At 31.6% G+C, this 17,396-nt stretch overlaps 2 protein-coding genes across 14 annotated transcripts; one reads left to right on the top strand and one right to left on the bottom strand.

Annotated features, from left to right (window-relative positions):
- The first annotated feature begins 8 nt into the window (after nt 1–8).
- Nucleotides 9–12,133, top strand: LOC107473214 (uncharacterized). Of its 13 annotated transcripts, none has more exons than XR_008005184.1 (9): nt 9–292; nt 1,740–1,833; nt 1,931–2,012; nt 2,559–2,707; nt 8,091–8,202; nt 10,300–10,390; nt 11,084–11,185; nt 11,291–11,387; nt 11,881–12,133. XR_008005184.1 is itself a non-coding variant. In XM_021134859.2 (2 exons), exons 1-2 carry the CDS (start codon nt 11,120–11,122, stop codon nt 11,690–11,692), a joined length of 468 nt encoding a protein of 155 aa, XP_020990518.2. In that variant the 5' UTR covers nt 10,399–11,119; the 3' UTR covers nt 11,693–11,873. The 13 variants fall into 13 exon arrangements, 1 of the variants encoding a protein (XP_020990518.2); XR_008005182.1 differs by having other exon boundaries at nt 11,291–11,457; XR_008005189.1 differs by lacking the exon at nt 11,881–12,133 and adding an exon at nt 2,222–2,308 and having other exon boundaries at nt 11,291–11,873.
- A 2,476-nt stretch (nt 12,134–14,609) lies between these two features.
- LOC107473302 (uncharacterized) lies at nt 14,610–15,457 on the bottom strand. Its single transcript, XM_016092852.3, has one exon. It carries the CDS (start codon nt 15,321–15,323, stop codon nt 14,829–14,831), a length of 495 nt encoding a protein of 164 aa, XP_015948338.1. The 5' UTR covers nt 15,324–15,457; the 3' UTR covers nt 14,610–14,828.
- Nucleotides 15,458–17,396: the final 1,939 nt, after the last annotated feature.

Below are 17,396 nucleotides of genomic sequence, written 5' to 3'. Positions count from 1 at the left end.
GACGGCAGAGACAGATTTGGGTGCCGTCGTCGCTCGTGGAAGGTCTGCTCGCTTCTCGATCCTCTTCTTCTCGACGTCGAGTGCTTGCTCAGAACTGTTGGCGACGCCGCTGCGAAGGGCTTCTTCGTCGTCGTCTCTGCTCGAGTTGTTGGTGCCCATCTCTGTTTTCGAGTCATCTCTCTCTTCGAGTTCTCTCTATCCGAGGCTACGAGCTCTTTCTGTCTCTCTCTCACTGCGACGTCTTTCGGCAGTGAAGTATTCGCCGCGACGTGACCTTCCTCCCTCGCCGCTGGTAAGCACTACTGCGTCAATTTATTTTTGGTTATTTTGTTAATTTTATTTATTCTGATTTTTGAGTTGTTGGCTGTTGATTTTTCAGATTCTGCGTTGTTGATGAACATTGTTAATGCTAGAACTTTTTCCGATTCTGAGTTATTTATGTTGGTTTTTCTGATTGAGTTGTTAATTTTGGTTGCTGATTTTGTCTGATTCTGAATTGTTGATGGTGGTATAGTAAAATTGTTTTTCATGATTTCTCATCTTTCAGTAGCACAAATTATATTTCTTTCTTGTACATTTTTTGTTCAAATTTATACACTTCTTTGAACTTTGAAGTATACTGAAAAGAGTGTTTCAAATTTTTTTGCATTGAAAATTCAAAGAAAGTCCCTTTATACTGGGTTTGTCAAAGTTTCTGGTTTCAATGTTACTGGAATTCTCAATGTAAGTGGATAATAATAATAATAACTCTTGATTTATATCATTTATGATTATACATATTTAGTTTATTTGTTGTTGTTTGTTTTTGTACTGATTTTCCCAATTGATGTGGTTTGAGAATTTGTAGGAGAACGAGAAACAGAACATCACAAGCAATACTATTCAACAATATAATATTGCTATTGTAGAACATTATAATTCTTAATTGTTAATTTTCCTGATTCTATTGTTTTTTTTGTTTTTATAATTTTTATGAAATTGGAATAATTATTTGTAGTTGAACATTATTTGTCATTTAAATGCATTTTGATTTTTATTAGTTATAAAGATTGATGGTTAAAGTTGTATGTGAACTTAATTATAAAGTATAGACAATTTATTATGTGAAATTATAAAATTTGAAATTTTATTAGTGTAAAAATAATTGAATTTAAATATTTAAAATTATATATTAAATTTTAATAAATTTATTTTATATTTAATTATTCCGGTTGAACTCCGGTTGAATCCCGATTGAACCTTTAAACCATTAAACCAGTCACTTCACTGGTTTAGTGACCGGTTCGGTTTTCGCAACCTTGGTATTTAAGCCTTTAGGCTTCCTTGAGGGAGCTATGTGCCTTGTGCTTAGTTACATGCTATTGTTGCCATTATTGATCCAATTCTCTTTTACCTCTTCACTTACTTTCATCACAAAAAATTAGAATATGAGTTCATTCTTTGATGAACAGGCACCATGTTATAGAACTCATTTTTGAGTTATGGTAATCATTTGGAATTTTTTTATACTGCATTTTTTATTGTTAAAATATGATAAATTTTTCGTGTCAAGTGGGAGAAAAGAAAGCACATTAAGAATGAAATTTCACATGAATTTCACTGGTTATCCTTCCTCACAATTTTGCAAACACTCTCCTGCAGCCAGTAAGTGTTCATGTTGGGAAGAATGCATTTTTGTAAGTATTGGTGTGATTCAGGAAAAACATTGAAACTTGTTATAATATTATTTTTTTGTGTAGCTTGCTCTTGAATGTTTAGGGCTGTTGATCACCAGTGGGATGGTGAACTTTTTGCCACAGCTGGCGCCCAAGTAGATATATGGAATCACAACAGGTATCAGTTTATTTATTTCGGACAAAGAACTTACCCATTTTCTTAATCTTTTTTCCCTCTAGAATTTCTTTTTATTGGTTTGTCTTTCATATTGCAGATCTGAGCCTATAAACAGTTTTCAGTTGTGCAAGATTTCAGAGGACTCGTATGATTCATCCCATGCTAGAACATTTTAACAGGTTCTTATTTAAGTTTCCATTCCTGCAGTTTGATCAACACAAATTAAATATAATCATCATTATGTAATACTGATCTGGTGGTTTTATAATTTGCTAAATGAAGATCACATGCAATTGCTAAACGAACATCTTTATTTCATTTTTTGCTTTCACTTCTGCTTTCTGATTTACTATGTTATACAATAATGATCTATTTATACGACTTGAAGGGGAGCCTTGGAGCAACGGTTGAGTTGTCTCCGTGTGACCTCAAGGACATGGGTTGCTGTGGAAACAGCCACTGATATAATTATTAGGTTAGGCTTTGGGTACGACCCTTTCCCGGACCCTGCGTTAACGCAAGATGCTTGTGCACTGGGCTGCCCATTTTTAATATATTTATATGACTTTCTAATTGCTGAGTTCAGTTTCTGCTTCAACCCTCGTCATGATTGAATGTTATTTGTTGTCAAGAAACAATTTGAGGGTGATGATTTCCATTCGTTGGGATGGTGGCTTCACCCTTATGGCCTTGCCATTTAAGGTTCTAATTCAATATTATTTCAGGATGATGATGGTGACAATGCTTTCCATATAGCAGCAGAGACAGCCAAAATGATATGTGAAAATCCTGACTGGCTCATTGTTATGCTAAGGAATTTCGATACTGATATTGAAGTCAGAAAGCACAGGTATGTCTAGGCATTGCATTTTCAGTAAGTTCGACCTTCTTTTGTTATGTAGTATGTACACATCTTAATATCTATTTTTGCATTTGTAACTCTGTTTAACGGTTGATTGTTGCTATTCCATAATAACATTAAGCACATTCAACTGGAATGCTCTACTGTGATTGAGAGGGTTATGATTTCTTCGGTTTTGTTAGTGTATGGATACGGTGAATCATAATTATGTTTTCTATTGTTTTTTTTATGGTGTTTCAAACAAATATGAATTATTTTTTTTCTTTTCTTTTGGATTGGGGTCGGTCTACATTGGCGCTATTTCTTTGTTATTTTTTCTTTCGGTTTAAGAATTAAAAATGTTTTATTTTAATACCGAAATGAAATATTCAAGGTTTAAATTTTCTTACCATCTTCAAAGAACTTATATTGAGAAGCAGTGAATGGCATTTTCAATTTCAGATAATTTTTTATCCCTTTTCCTCTTGTTTCTTATTATTGTCATTGAAAGTTGTTCATCTAAGAATTTCTGTTTTATTGTGGTTTTTTTAATGATTGTGTTCTGTTAATCAATTTTCGTTTTTTTTAATGATTGTATGTTTAAAATTAATAATAATTAAAATTTAGTTCATGTCAATCTTTATAATATTACGTGTGTAGTAAAATAATAAAAAAATTAGTATTTACAAAAAAAAAATCAATTAGCATTAATGACAGTCAAAATATATAATTATGATTAATCTTTAATGTAATACTATATATAAAAATTAAAGTATAAAAAGTTTTATTAATATATAATATGTTACATCCTAATAATTAGAAATATAATGTAATAAGTTGAATATTAGGATTATAATGTAATAAGTTGAATAGTAAAAGAGTGAGATAAAAAAATTAAAATATAAAAAAACTATATAAATAGTCAAATTAAAAAATTTTTGACTAGTTATAATTGAATTATTTTGGTTCAAAAATGTTCTCATGATCTTCTTCAGCTCCCAACAATAAGCGACAATATTTAACCAAAAAAATTGAAGATGGCGTCGTTTTCATTCCAAGAATCCCTTTACCCCTGGTCTCTGATGTCCTAAATTCCCCTTTTCTCTTTGATTCTCTCCCTTTTCGGTGCTCTACTTTTCTTCTTTGCTCCGCATTTAGGTAAGTTCATTTCGTTCTCTCTCCATCACATTGTGATTTTCCGTTTTCATTCCAAGAACCCCTTTCCTCCTGGTCTTTGATGCCCTAAATTTTCATTCTCTCTCGTCACTCTCTCCCTTTTCCGTGCTCTGCCTGACGTTTCTTCTCGTTTTCTCTCCATCGGAATGGAAGGACCACGGCGAGAAATGTTCGTTTGGTCCCACGATAGAAACAACTCATGGTACGTTATCTTCCACCATACGACTGTGGCGCAGGTCCGATTCGTTATTTCGCGACTTCGTGACATCCCACAACTTGATATGCTGTCCGTGATCTGGAATGCCGTTGGAGTATTTTTTTTGTTGCAGCAGATAACCATTTCTTGTGGCATGATACTGGCATAGGGAGTGGATTATACTTCAATCATTCTCACCATCCCATTGTTGGGATTGTACCTTTCAACCATGGGATGGGATGGGGATGCGGATGCGGGTTCGGTGATAGATTCAGGCTTCCGTTGAATTTACCTGAAGGTCATAACGGAAGCCTGAATCTATCACCGAACCCGCGTCCCCATTCGCATCCACATGCTCACCATCGTCGTCATCCCATGGGTTGAAAGGCACAACCCCAATAATGGGATGGTGAGGATGATTGAAGTATAATCCACTCCCTATACCACATCATGTCACAAGTGATGGTTATTTGCTGCAACGAAAAGAAATACTCCAGCGGTGTTCCGGATCACGGGCAGCAGATCAGGTTGTGTGATGTAGAGTTGCAAAATAACGAACCGGACCTGCGCCACAGTCGTATGGTGGAAGATAACGTACCACGAGTTGTTTCCATCGTGGGGCCAAACGAACATTTCTCGCCGTGGTCCTTCCATTCTGATGGAGAGAGAACGAGAAGAAACGCCATGCAGAGCATTGAGAAGGGAGAGAGTGACGAGAGAATGAGAATTTAGGGAAGGGAGGTTCTTGGAATGAAAACGGTAAATCATGATGTGATGGAGGAGAACGAAATGAACTTACCTAAAACGTGAGTAGAGCACTGAGAAGGGAGAGAGAGGAGGGGAGGGAAATTTAGGGCATCAGAGACCAACGGTAAAGGGGTTCTTGGAATGAAAACAAAACAAAGCCGTTTTCAATTTTTCTGGTTAAATGTTGTCGCTTATTGTTGGGAGCGGAAGAAGATACATGAAAACATTTTTGAACAAAAATAATTCAATTATAACTAGTCAAAAAATTTACTATATTTTAATTTTTTATCTCTCTTTTATTATTCAACTTATTACAATATAATCCTAATATTCAATTTATTACATTATATTTCTAATTATTAGGATGTAACATATTATATATTAGAAATGAGGAATCGGAATCCCTTCACTTAGTAGCTTTAAAAAGGAAGTCAGGTTTTGCATTCTATAGAATGCCCAGAATCGGTTGTGAAAGAATGGCTTTTGTTCCAATCATCCGCTGCGCCCAGTAGTTCCTTTTCATCGTCTGCGAGACTTTTAGTTAAATGAAAGGGTCCAAAAAGAGCTCGAAAGGAGTCCTTCTTAGTGAGAGAGTGAGTTCCGGTTTACTTTGAAGGCACGAGGTGAGGGATAGTCTTAGCTGCGAGGCCCCCTACTAAATATGATAACAGGGATGTAAGAGGAGTATGGAGTTGGTGCACATAGTAATGCCAGGGTCTCGAATGCAAAACTTGGACTTGAAGGGAAGGAAGGCTTCCCCAGTCGCTCTAGTTGATGCTTACTTTTCTTTGGTGTACAGGGAATTCAATAACAGATTCAAAGTGGAAGTGCGAAAAAGGCATATCGGAACTTTTGATACTTTAATTTTTATATATAGTATTACATTAAAGATTAATTATTAGAGTGAATACCCCATCCGGCCCTGACAATTATCTCGAAAGGACAACGAGGCCCCCAAGAAAAAAAACACCCAATCCGGCCCCTGATAATTTTTTTTGGGACTGATTAGCCCCTGTGCCAAAAAAAATAACATTAATTTTTTTTTGGCACAGGGGCCTCGTTGTCCTTTCGAGGTAATTGTCAGGGGTCGGGTTGGATTTTTTTTTTTGTTAGGGGCCGAGTTGGGTTTTTTTTTTGTCAGGGACCTCGTTGTCTTTCGAGGTAATTGTCAGGGGCTGATTTGGGTTTTTCTCTAATTATAATTATATATATTGACTGTCATTAATGTTAATTGATTTTTCTTTGTAAATACTAATTTTTTTTATTATTTTACTGCACACACGTAATATTATAAAGATAGACATAAACTAAATTTTAATTGTCATTAATTTTAAACATACAATCATTAGAAAAAACAAAGAATACAGTCATTAAAAAAAACCACAACAAAACAAAGAAACCCTTAGATGAATAACTTTCAATGGTAATAATAAAAAACAGAAGGAAAATGGATAAAAAAATTATGCCATCACCCACTATTATTTCACTACTTCTCAATATAAGTTCCTTGAAGATGGTAAGAAAATTTAAACCTTGGATATTTCATTTCGGTATTAAAATAAAACATTTTTAATTTTTAAACAGAAAAGAAAAATAACAAAGAAATAGTGTTAATGTAGACCGATCCCAATGCAAACAAAAAAAAGTTAATTAATATTTATTTGAAACACCATAAAAAAACAGTAGAAAACATAATTACGATTCATCACGATTCATCATATCCATACACTAACAAAACCAAAGAAATTATAAAAAAAAATAAAATCACATTTATTTCAAACAATAGTAGAGTTGCAATAGTTACAGTTGCAATATAAAGCAAAATGGAGAGGAGTTGAAAACATCAACTCCACAATTATCAACCATCTAATGAATACATCACTTCCTCAAGTCGTAAGCTAAAGACTCTTAATTAGAACATACTCTTCTATTATATTTAAATCGCAATTTAACTCACCTAAACAGAATGCAAAGATTACAACATCTAATAAGTCATAGAAATAATAGTTAGAACAATAATTACTGATTTACGCCTACATTAGATCTTCAGATATACATTCTCGGGGAAGGGCCTCCAAGATGTCATGTAGTGTCTTGCAAGTTAATGAAGAAGGTCCATGTTAACGAAGCATGAAGCATTCTCTGTTTCAAATGAGTTTGGAATCGCTAAATATCATTTCACCTTTTAACAAGCTAAATATCAAGTTTGGAAATTTCAATAACACCTAACAAATTAATACGCTCAATTATATGCTGTCAAATTGTTACCTTTGCATAGAAGTACAATTGCAACTATGAACGCGAATAGCAGCAGCAATGGAACGCGAACAACAGCAGCAACACGAACCCAACCCGAACGCGAATGCGAACAGTAGCAGCAACACGAAACTAATTAGTACAATATCAGGAGTTATGCATATAATTGAAAAAACAGAACACTAAATCAGTACAATATCAGAAGTCGTGTAAGAACCGAGACTAATTAATCGTCTAATTAAATAATTAATATTGTCCAAAATAGGATCCAAAAATTTAGAATGAGAATTGAAGGATTTAAATATGATTTTTGGACTTAGTAGATTTTTCTGAGTCAGAAAATGTATTTTCAGCGAAAAATCGAGAATAATCGCGAACCGGCAGTCGAACCAGTCGAACCGGTTTAAGACTATCTGGTATTGTGCAAGAAAAATTAAAAATAATCAAAAATCTTAGAAAAATATTTAAAGTAAAAAATCGGGCGTTAATTTTAAAGGTTTGGTCCAAAGTTGGGTCAAACGGACTAAAAACGCTAATGGGTTGGACCGGGTTCAAATTGGGTCCAAGCCCAACATATATAACTCAATTAATGAACCTTTTCACTCTCAAACACACACACTAGCTGAAAAGCGGAAGGAGAGAAACCCTCCATTAACACTATTCATCATCAACTTCCCAAACCCATAACTTGAGCTATGAAGTTCCGATCGCAGCGGCATTTGCGGTCACGCGATCCTCGTGAAGAGCTCTACAAAATCCACCCAAGAAAATGGTAAGGAAATCACGAAATCTCTCAGTTCTTTCTTCCAAAATTTTGAAATTTTAGGGCTTTGTATTGAGTGAAATTTTGTAATTTTGGGTGTTTAGGTACACTCTAGCACTTGATTTCTATTGGGTTTTGCCTCAATCATAATTGGGTAAGGTGAGCACTTTAACTCTAGGTTGAATTGTTGTAAGTTATGTGTGTATAGATTGAGATTGTGATTGTTGGCACTTAATTGGACTTTGGAGTAATTGTTGATGCTTGTTGGAGTTGATTAGGGACTTGGATCGTGGTTAGAAGCTTGAATCGTGCTCTATTGGGATTTTGGTGTTTAGGTACACTCTAGCACTTGATTTCTATTGGGTTTTGCCCCAATCATCATTGGGTAAGGTGAGCACTTCAACTCTTGTGGTTTGGTGGATTTGATGAACCCTAAGTTGAATTGTCGTAAATTATGTGTATATAGATTGAGATTGTGATTGTTGGCACTTAATTGTTTATGCTTGTTGGAGTTGATTAGTGGCTTGGATTGTGGTTAGAAGCTTGAATCGTGCTCTATTGGGATTTTGGTACACATTGGGAATCGGCCAATGTATGATTTCGATTTTCTCTATGTAATATATAATATTTCTTGACGCTTCGGTTAGTGACCCATAGGATATGATTGAATTAAATTGGTTGTTGGAATTGTTGTATGATGATGTATGATGATTTGATGATTTGGGTTGTTGATGAATTGAAATGTTGATGTTGATAGTATGGTATTGAAGGTTGAGGTTGAAATTGATTATGACGATTGTTGGTAATGGTGGAATGATATTTGATTAATATGTTGGTTGAAATATGAATGTATTATTATGTATTTGATAATGAGAATTGATGATTGCATAAGGTGGAGTGGTAAAGTGGGGTATGAAAAATGGTAAAATCTGATGTGGGATGGAGTTAATGTGGTTTTGGTTGGTCTTGGTTGTGAAAATTGGAAAATTGAGAATCTTGTGAATTTTGGTAAAAATTGGTTTTTTTTTTTGTGAATTTTGACAGGTCATAATTTGTGTCTCAATTTTTAAAATTTGTTGAAATTTATTTAGAATTAAAGTCCATTGAAAGATCTTCAAATTGATATAAAGTTTGTAAAATTTGGATTTTTGTAGAAGAAGTTATAATCATTCAAAGTCTGGTGTCAAAACCTGAATTCTGCAATGTTGCAGAATTTTGTGATTTTTGGTTTGTGTGCGTGTGTTTGTGTGTGCACGCACACCCCTGTGAGTTTTTGAACCTGTGCGCACGCACACATTGGAAGGCTTACTGATGGGAGCGCTAGCACACCCTGTGCGCACACATAACCAACGAAGTTCTGCAAGCTGTGCGCACGCACACGTTGGAAAGTGCATTCTGTTGAGGGCGTTCGCACGCCTTGTGCGAACGATCAGAATTGAAAAATTTTACACCTGTGCGTACGCACACCTTTATGCGTATGCACACTTTTTGAAAATCTCTTTGGGCGTGCGCACGCATACCCCTGTGCGTACACACATGCCATGTTTTTAACTATTTCCACTTTCCAACAAGCTTGTAACTTTCTGTAACACTATTTTAAGACTCTGACTTATTTTCGGGTATCAAAACATGGGAAAAGTCCTAGGAAATTTAAATTGGTATTACTTTGAAAAGTTAGAGAACAAAAGCTTAGGTTTTTGGTGTACTGAGGATGGATGTGGTGGAGTGAGAAGGAAGAATGATATATGAATTGAGGCAAAACCCAATAGAAATCAAGTGTTAGAGTGTACCTAAACAACCAAAATCACAAAATTTCATTCAACACAAAGCCCTAAAATTTTGGAAGGAAGAATTGAGAGAGATTTCGTGATTTTCTTACCATTTTCTTGGGTGGATTTTGTAGAGCTCTTCACGAGGATCGCGTGGCCGCAAACGGTGTTGCGATCGGAATTCCGTAGCTCACGTTATGAGCTTGGGAAGTTGATGAATAGTGTTAATGGGGGTTTTCTCTCCTCCTTCCGCTTTTCAGCTGGTGTGTGTTTGAGAGTGAAATGGTTCATTAATTGAGTTATATATGTTGGGCTTAGGCCCAATTTAGGCCCGGTTCAATCCGATAGCGTTTTTACTTTAAATATTTTTCTAAGGTTTTCGATTGTTTTTAATTTTTCTTGCACAATACCAGACAGTCTTAAACCGGTTCGGCTGTCGGTTCGCAGTTTTTTTCGGTTTTTCGCTGAAAATATATTTTCTAACTCAGAAAAATCTAATAAGTCCAAAAATCATATTTAAATCCTCCAATTCTCATTCTAAATTTTTGGATCCTATTTTGGACAATATTAATTATTTAATTAGACGATTAATTAGTCTCGGTTCTTACACATGACTCTTGATATTGTACTGAATCAGTGTTCTGTTTTTTCAATTATATGTATTACTCCTGATATTGTACTGATTAGTTTCGTGTTGCTGCTACTCTTCGCGATTCAGGTTCGGATTCGGGTTTGTGTTGTTGCTGTTGTTTGCGTTCCATTGCTGCTGCTATTCGCGTTTATAGTTGTAATTGTACTTCTATGTAAAGGTAACAATTTGATAGCATATAATTGAGCCTATTAATTTGTTAGGTGTTATTGAATTTTCCGAACTTGATATTTAGCTTGTTAAAAGGTGAAATGATATTTAGCGATTCCAAACTCATTTGAAACAGAGAATGCTTCATGCTTCATTAACTTGGACCTTCTTCAGTTCCCAATTAATAAAATCTGATGAGAAAATTTGAAGCAAATCTAATCTTTGAAAAATTTAAAGCTTTTAATTTTTATAAATTATTTTTTTTCTTTTTTCCTCCTCTAGACCTATCATGATGTTTTAGACTGGTAGAAATTATTTTTCTTACTATTCTTATACCAACAGATGAATTTTTTTGTGACCTGAGGTAGAATTTGATATTGCAGATTTGATTTGTGGGAATTGATTAGGGAAAATTAAGTGCTAAATTCGTAAATACAATAAGAAAATCTAGAGGGTTAAATTGTGAATATAAAAAAAATAGAGATAGTCAGTTTTAAATTATTTTAACAAATTCATATAATGAAACTCTTCTTGAAAGCTCCATAGAATACCTTGTCATCTATATGCCACAACCACTCAAAATTATTGTTATTAGTGGTATGAATCATATTATCATGTACTACTAATAATATTTTGCATAGTTTTTAGAAATTGGACAAAATTTAGCTGTATTATCATGTACTAATAATCATATTTTGCATAGTTTTTAGAAACTGGACGAAAAATTAGCTGTAAAGAAATGTACATAAAAACTCATAAGAAAAAAGATGGGTCATTTGTGACTGACGAAGCAAGGGATATAGCGGTAAGTTGTACTTTTTGGTCTATTTCAGTAAAAAGTGTAACTTCAAAAACTGCCAAACCTTAATGTTATTTTGTTAAATTTTTGTTGTTTAAATCTCAACTGTAGAAACAAATTGAAGTACTTATTGCTCAAAATGAGAAAAATGAATCTGGACCATCCACAAATGATGTTATTGGCAAAGTGTTTGGAGAGGAGCATTCTGGTAGGGTGCGATGCATAAGATTAGGAGCAACACCTACTAATACTTTCAGAAATGTCAATCATCCTAGCCAGTTAGCTAATTCTTCAACTTCAATGTCATCTACTGCCAATTACTTTCAAGCTGATTTTAAACATTTGGAATCTAAATTTGATGGGACATTGACTGCATTCAAGGCTTATTTTCTTGCTAAAGAAGGAAGAATTTCTGTTGAACTTACTAGTATATTTGACCATGGAGCAAGGGAAAATTGCCTTCTCTTGTCGATTTTATGTTGCACTAATAATTTTGAAAATTATGATAAATGATAACTGTTATATTATGCTAATGTTCTAGCATGGTATTAGTCTCGTATATTCTAACCTTACATCCCTACTATTACTAATTTGTTGTTTAAGTTTTTGACACAAGGAAATGTTAATTATTTGAATTGTCGTTATAGTGTCATAGATGTGACAATTTTTATGTTGATATTTCTGTTTTTAATTTATTTTAGGCTAATGATGTTGAGAACGAAACTATTACACCGACAACAGGAAGAACATCATCAGACGGAAGCATTGAAAATCGTGAAGACATTGTTTAATATTGCTTTAAAGATTGATTAGTTATTTATTGTTGCACATTTGTTAGGGTATTATGTTACATTTTTTTACTAAACAAATTTATTCAAGTAGTGAACTTATTAGTGATAGTTATGAGTTTATATTATTTTAGCTTTTTTAATATTAAGGATTAGACATATAAAGACGGTGAGGATTCAGATATTATGCATTTTATTATAATATAAAAAATTTATTATTTATTTTAATGGGTTATATTTTAGATTTATAGTTTAAAGAATTTTACTTTTATTAAATTTTGCATTCTAATTAATATTTTATAAAATAAGTAAATTTTATTTTGGCGTTACATTATAAATTGCGGGAGTTCACAACTTCAACAAAATAAAAAGTTGTTTTAAGTATAATACATTTGCGGAGTTTAAAACCCCCGACAACCTGAATCAAAACTGCTACAACATAGAACCATTGAAGGTCTTTAAAAACTGATGCAATTTAGTTGAAACTGCCGTAAACAGTGGAGGGCAAAAAACTGCCGCAATTCTGAGTTCAAAATAGCGTGGATTCCAAAAAAAATCTCATAAATTATTGCAGGATACCTAATTGCGTTATTTTACTAAACCGCTGTTACACAACTTGCGGGGTTAAAAACTTCCGCAAAATAATAAATTTTTTTTTTGCAAATTAGCGCCTTTTTGTAGTGATTCTGGCACCACAAATGCTGAATTGGTGCATTTTGATGCAAGTATGTATATCTCTCACTTCTCATAATATTTTAAGAAAGTATTTTTTTAAAAATTATACGAAAATGGACATTTAGTAATTAAAATTCTACTAATTGTCAATTTAATAAATAATTGTCTTTCTTTTATTGTATATTAACCTTAGTTAATATGATTTGCAAATTATGTATATACTATATACCATTATTTGAATTAATTAGTCAAATATCTATAGAGGAATAAAACTTACAAACAACATTATTACATTATCGTTATATTATCTTATAACATGTAATATTCTAGCATCCAAAATGCTAATGTGACACGTTTTGGTGTTAGTGTACATATTTGATATTTCTCTCTTCGTATAATATTTTAGGAAAGTATTTTTTTAAAATTATACGAACATTAATATTTAATGACTAAAATTTTAGTAATTATCAATTATTTTAATAAATTTAATTTATATATTTCTTTTATTAGATATTAACTTTGATTAATATGATTTGCAAATAAAATATACTAACATTATTATTTGATTAATTAATTAAATATCTATTAAAAATAAAATCTATAAATAATATCATTTTAGAAGAATAGAGAATGTAAGTAATGATCAAAAAATCTAATTTATCCTCTGATTATTTTTCTAATACTTAAATGAGTAAAAGTTTAAATATATATACATATTTTAAAGCATTATTATAAAGATAAAAGATACAAAACTTTTTTTATTTAACAATTAGTAGACTAGTTAGAAAGATGAGTTAGAAGTTTTAATAATTTTTATATAAATTAAATAATAAAAAATAGAATTAAAAAATGCTACTAAAAAAACGTACAAATTAAATAAATATTTTTTGTATATCATATAGGTACATACGTTAGTTAACTGCTAAATCAACATAATTATGTCTTTGTATATATTTATATGAATCAATTCACATTTTTTTAACTAAATAATTAGTTATCAGAATAATTAAATTTGTTATAATAGAATAATCAAATTTATAATAAATAAATAATACAAATTTGTTAGCTAATTAATAAATAATGATTTATTTTTTATGTATATATAGTAAGCTAGTTATTTTATATCTAATCTAATTATGAATAAATAGACTTGTGTTTGTCCATTTTTTAATTCGGATATATCTCTCATTTTTTCAAAGGCTTATCCTCGTTAAGTTTTTGGATAGACCGAGTAACAAAGAATTTACCAGATATAACTGCAGCAAGCTAACCAAGAAATTAAAAGTAACGCACAATTATTTTACCGACTTATTTAAATGATGTGGAATTAGATAATTTTATTAAATTATAAATATTAGTTAACTAATAATTCATTATGAAGATATTCACGGTGGTAGTAAACTGTAAAATCAGTGATTTACTTGAAGCGTTGAAAGTACAGCAAATAATGAGTCATAATCCTGATCTATTTCTTTGGGATAATAGAATAGACATTAGAATAATATCTTCATAGTCATAGTCATCAATTACACACGTCAATTATTATTTATTAATCAACATAAATAAAATATTGAAGTTTCAAATCAAACCACAAAATGGTTCTAATGGAGATAAACTGCTTCCAAACTATTAGTTGAAAAATAAACCTTTGTCTGCTCTGTTTGATTCTAGATTTCTAGTTTGTTTCCTCTGTTTTTTTTTCTAAATGATAAAATTAAAAGGCAATTAATAATTTTTTATGTGATACTATTTCTGTTTTTCAGATTGATGAGTAATGTCTTCTTGATCATAATAAATTCAGACAATGAACTTTTTAACTTAATATTTTTTTAAGGATGAAAGATTAAGATGGTAATCTAATCTCACTCTCCAAAAAGCATAAAAGAAATCACCCAAAAAAGAAAATTTTTCTAATGAACAATTCCGATCAATATAATGATCAAAACACCACCAAAAGAAAAAAAAAATGAAAAATTTTGCAAATTGTCCAATCAAAACATGAGAAAGAAACAGATACAATCAAATAAAGAATACAAAATCTCTACACAAATTCTCTCTTCATCTCAATTTTCCTAACTCACTACATTATTTAATTTCCCCATGTCTGAACCTCATCTTCAAATCATGGTATAAAAAAAGGAAAAAGAAAGAAAAAGAAAGAGGGTAATTGTTGATTTCATAAGTTTTCAGAAAGCAACAACACTATGAGTCTTAGACACAGCATAACTCTTACTTCTTGGATACAATTCAGGCACACCAAAACCGCCACCAACACCACCGCCACCAACACTACCTTCTGCATAATCATTCTCCTCATCAATTCTAGCCATACCAACACTGCTAGATTTTGGTAACCCTTTTGAATTATGATGAACATGCTGATGCTGCTGTTTTAGGACATAATCCACGTCAATTCTATTAGCCAAAGTTCTAGCAGAAGCAGCCCTCATGAGCTCAGCAAAATCCTCATCATTAACTTCAGATCTTCTTGATGTTGCAGCACTATGGCTTCTAGACAAAGCTGAGAATCTGTTTGCAGCATTCATGGGGTTACTATAGTTCATGCTGTCCCCACATTTTATTATGCTCCTCACATACATGTCCCTTGCTTTTCCAAGTGCCCTAATTGGTGACACCATGATTCTAACAAAAATGTTCTGACTTTGCCCCTTGCCTTTCATGACGACGATCTTCAAGATTCAAAATTCGATCAAAAGGGTGTCTGAAAGTCGAAATCTTTTTGTCAACTGGTAACTTTAATCGCTCAAAGATAAGATGAACAATTCAATGGCTATAATGAGCCAAAGTGTGTGCCTTATGGTTTTAGGCACCACTCATATAATGTTGCCAAAAACAACTTTTCTTAAAGATGCTTAGGTGGTAAAATCTAAATCATATATTCTAAAACTACACTTCTAACTACATAACACTTAAAAACCGTAGCCCTTTACAAGAAATGCGTCACCTAATGGAAAAAAAGTAAATTAGAAGATTTAAGAGAAGAAATAATTAAATTATCAAAATTAATAGATCAAAAACTAATGATTTTGACTAATGTTAATTGTAATGACACCGAATTCTTAAAATCAATACAAAATGATTTTTCTCAAAATCTTTATTTTACTATAAGTTTTATTGAAGAACTTCAAAAACCTGAAAAATCTTATATTTCACATGGAATTTCTAAAAATTGCTACTATGGAAATGATTCCCCACATCTCTATCATACTTTTAACTCACAATTAAATTCTATAGTAGATATGCTTGAGAAAATATTAGTATCCATAAAATTTCAAAGAAATAAGGAAAAAGAAGAACCTAATATAAACGAAATTAAACAAATATTAAATAAATATTTTCAGAAAGAGGATCCCAAAGAAGAAAAAATTCAAAATATAGCCAATATAACAAAACTAAAAGTAAAACCACCATTGAAATTATGAATATTGAAGAAAAATTAGAAGAAGTTACAATGCTTTTTAAACAATTAAAAATGATTCAAGAAAATAATATTATGGAACATGGTTTTCAAATAGAAGAAGAATTAGTAAATTCTGAAAACATAGAAAATGAAGGTTAGTAAATTCTGAAAATATAGAAAATGAAGAACACGTCCTAGATTATTCAAGTGATGAAGAACCAGCAATTCCAATACAAGTAAAAAATGAAGCTGGAACATCTAAGGATAATCAATCTCAATTTAAATAGGAAACAGGGTTTGAAAATTATGCTTTTAAAAAGGAATTTATAAATAAAAATTCAAAGTATACAAAAATACCATCAAAATACGTTCCTAAAATCCAGGAAACGGAAGGAGAAAGAATGCTCGATTTAGACTGTAAAAAGAATGAAAAAGAAATTTTTGAGAACTGGTTGAACTCCTTCTTATTAGAAGCCTTTACTAATCCAAAACTTAGTGAATTATCTGGAGGAGATATCTGAAATTATATAGGATTTCACACTAAAGGAACTGTAAGAGATTATATGACATCAATAGAAAATCAAATAATAGAGGAATTAGCAACAAAAACAACAGTTTACGATAAGATATTACATATAATGATGATTCTATATAAAGAATTTTTTGGAAAAAATATTATAGATCATAGACAAGAAGTCTATAATAAAGAATATCAAGAAGCAAAAAATAAAGAATATCAAGAAGCAAAAAACCATTTAGCTAATATTCAGATATATGATTTATGTAATATAGAATCTTATATATGTGAATATAGAATACATTATTATAAGCTAAAAGAAGAAGATAAAAACCATTATCTTATTATGTATATAACAAAACTTCCATACACTGCTAATGAATTCATAATGGGAAGATTTATAAGAGAAATAAATAGAGGAACAATTGAAAATAATTTTGGAGGAGCAACCTCTGCAATAAGAGAGGAAATAAAAGAACAATGTATGCAAGAAGCAACTCAAAAAAGATTTAAAAATATAATTAGAATTTGCTGTCAAGATAATGAGGAAATACCTCAAAAATATGGTCTTAATAAAAATTTTCAAAGAAAAAGAAAATATCAATTTAGAAAAAGAAAATACTATCCAAATTGAAGAAAAAAGAGGTATTTTAGAAAAAGAAGTAACAATAAAAACAAAAAACAAAAAAATGACTATTGCCCAAATAAAAAAGAAAATTGTAAGTGTTGGTATTGCCAAGAAGAAGGACACTATGCAAATGAATGTCCAAAAAAGAAGGATAAAAAAGACCTTACCAAACAATTAGAAATTGCTAA

The sequence above is a fragment of the Arachis duranensis genome, chromosome 2 (assembly GCF_000817695.3).
Source record: "Arachis duranensis cultivar V14167 chromosome 2, aradu.V14167.gnm2.J7QH, whole genome shotgun sequence".
Classification (NCBI taxonomy): domain Eukaryota; kingdom Viridiplantae; phylum Streptophyta; class Magnoliopsida; order Fabales; family Fabaceae; genus Arachis; species Arachis duranensis.
The sequence above is the reverse complement of the archived record's forward strand: the minus strand, read 5'-3'. Positions and strand labels throughout refer to the sequence as shown.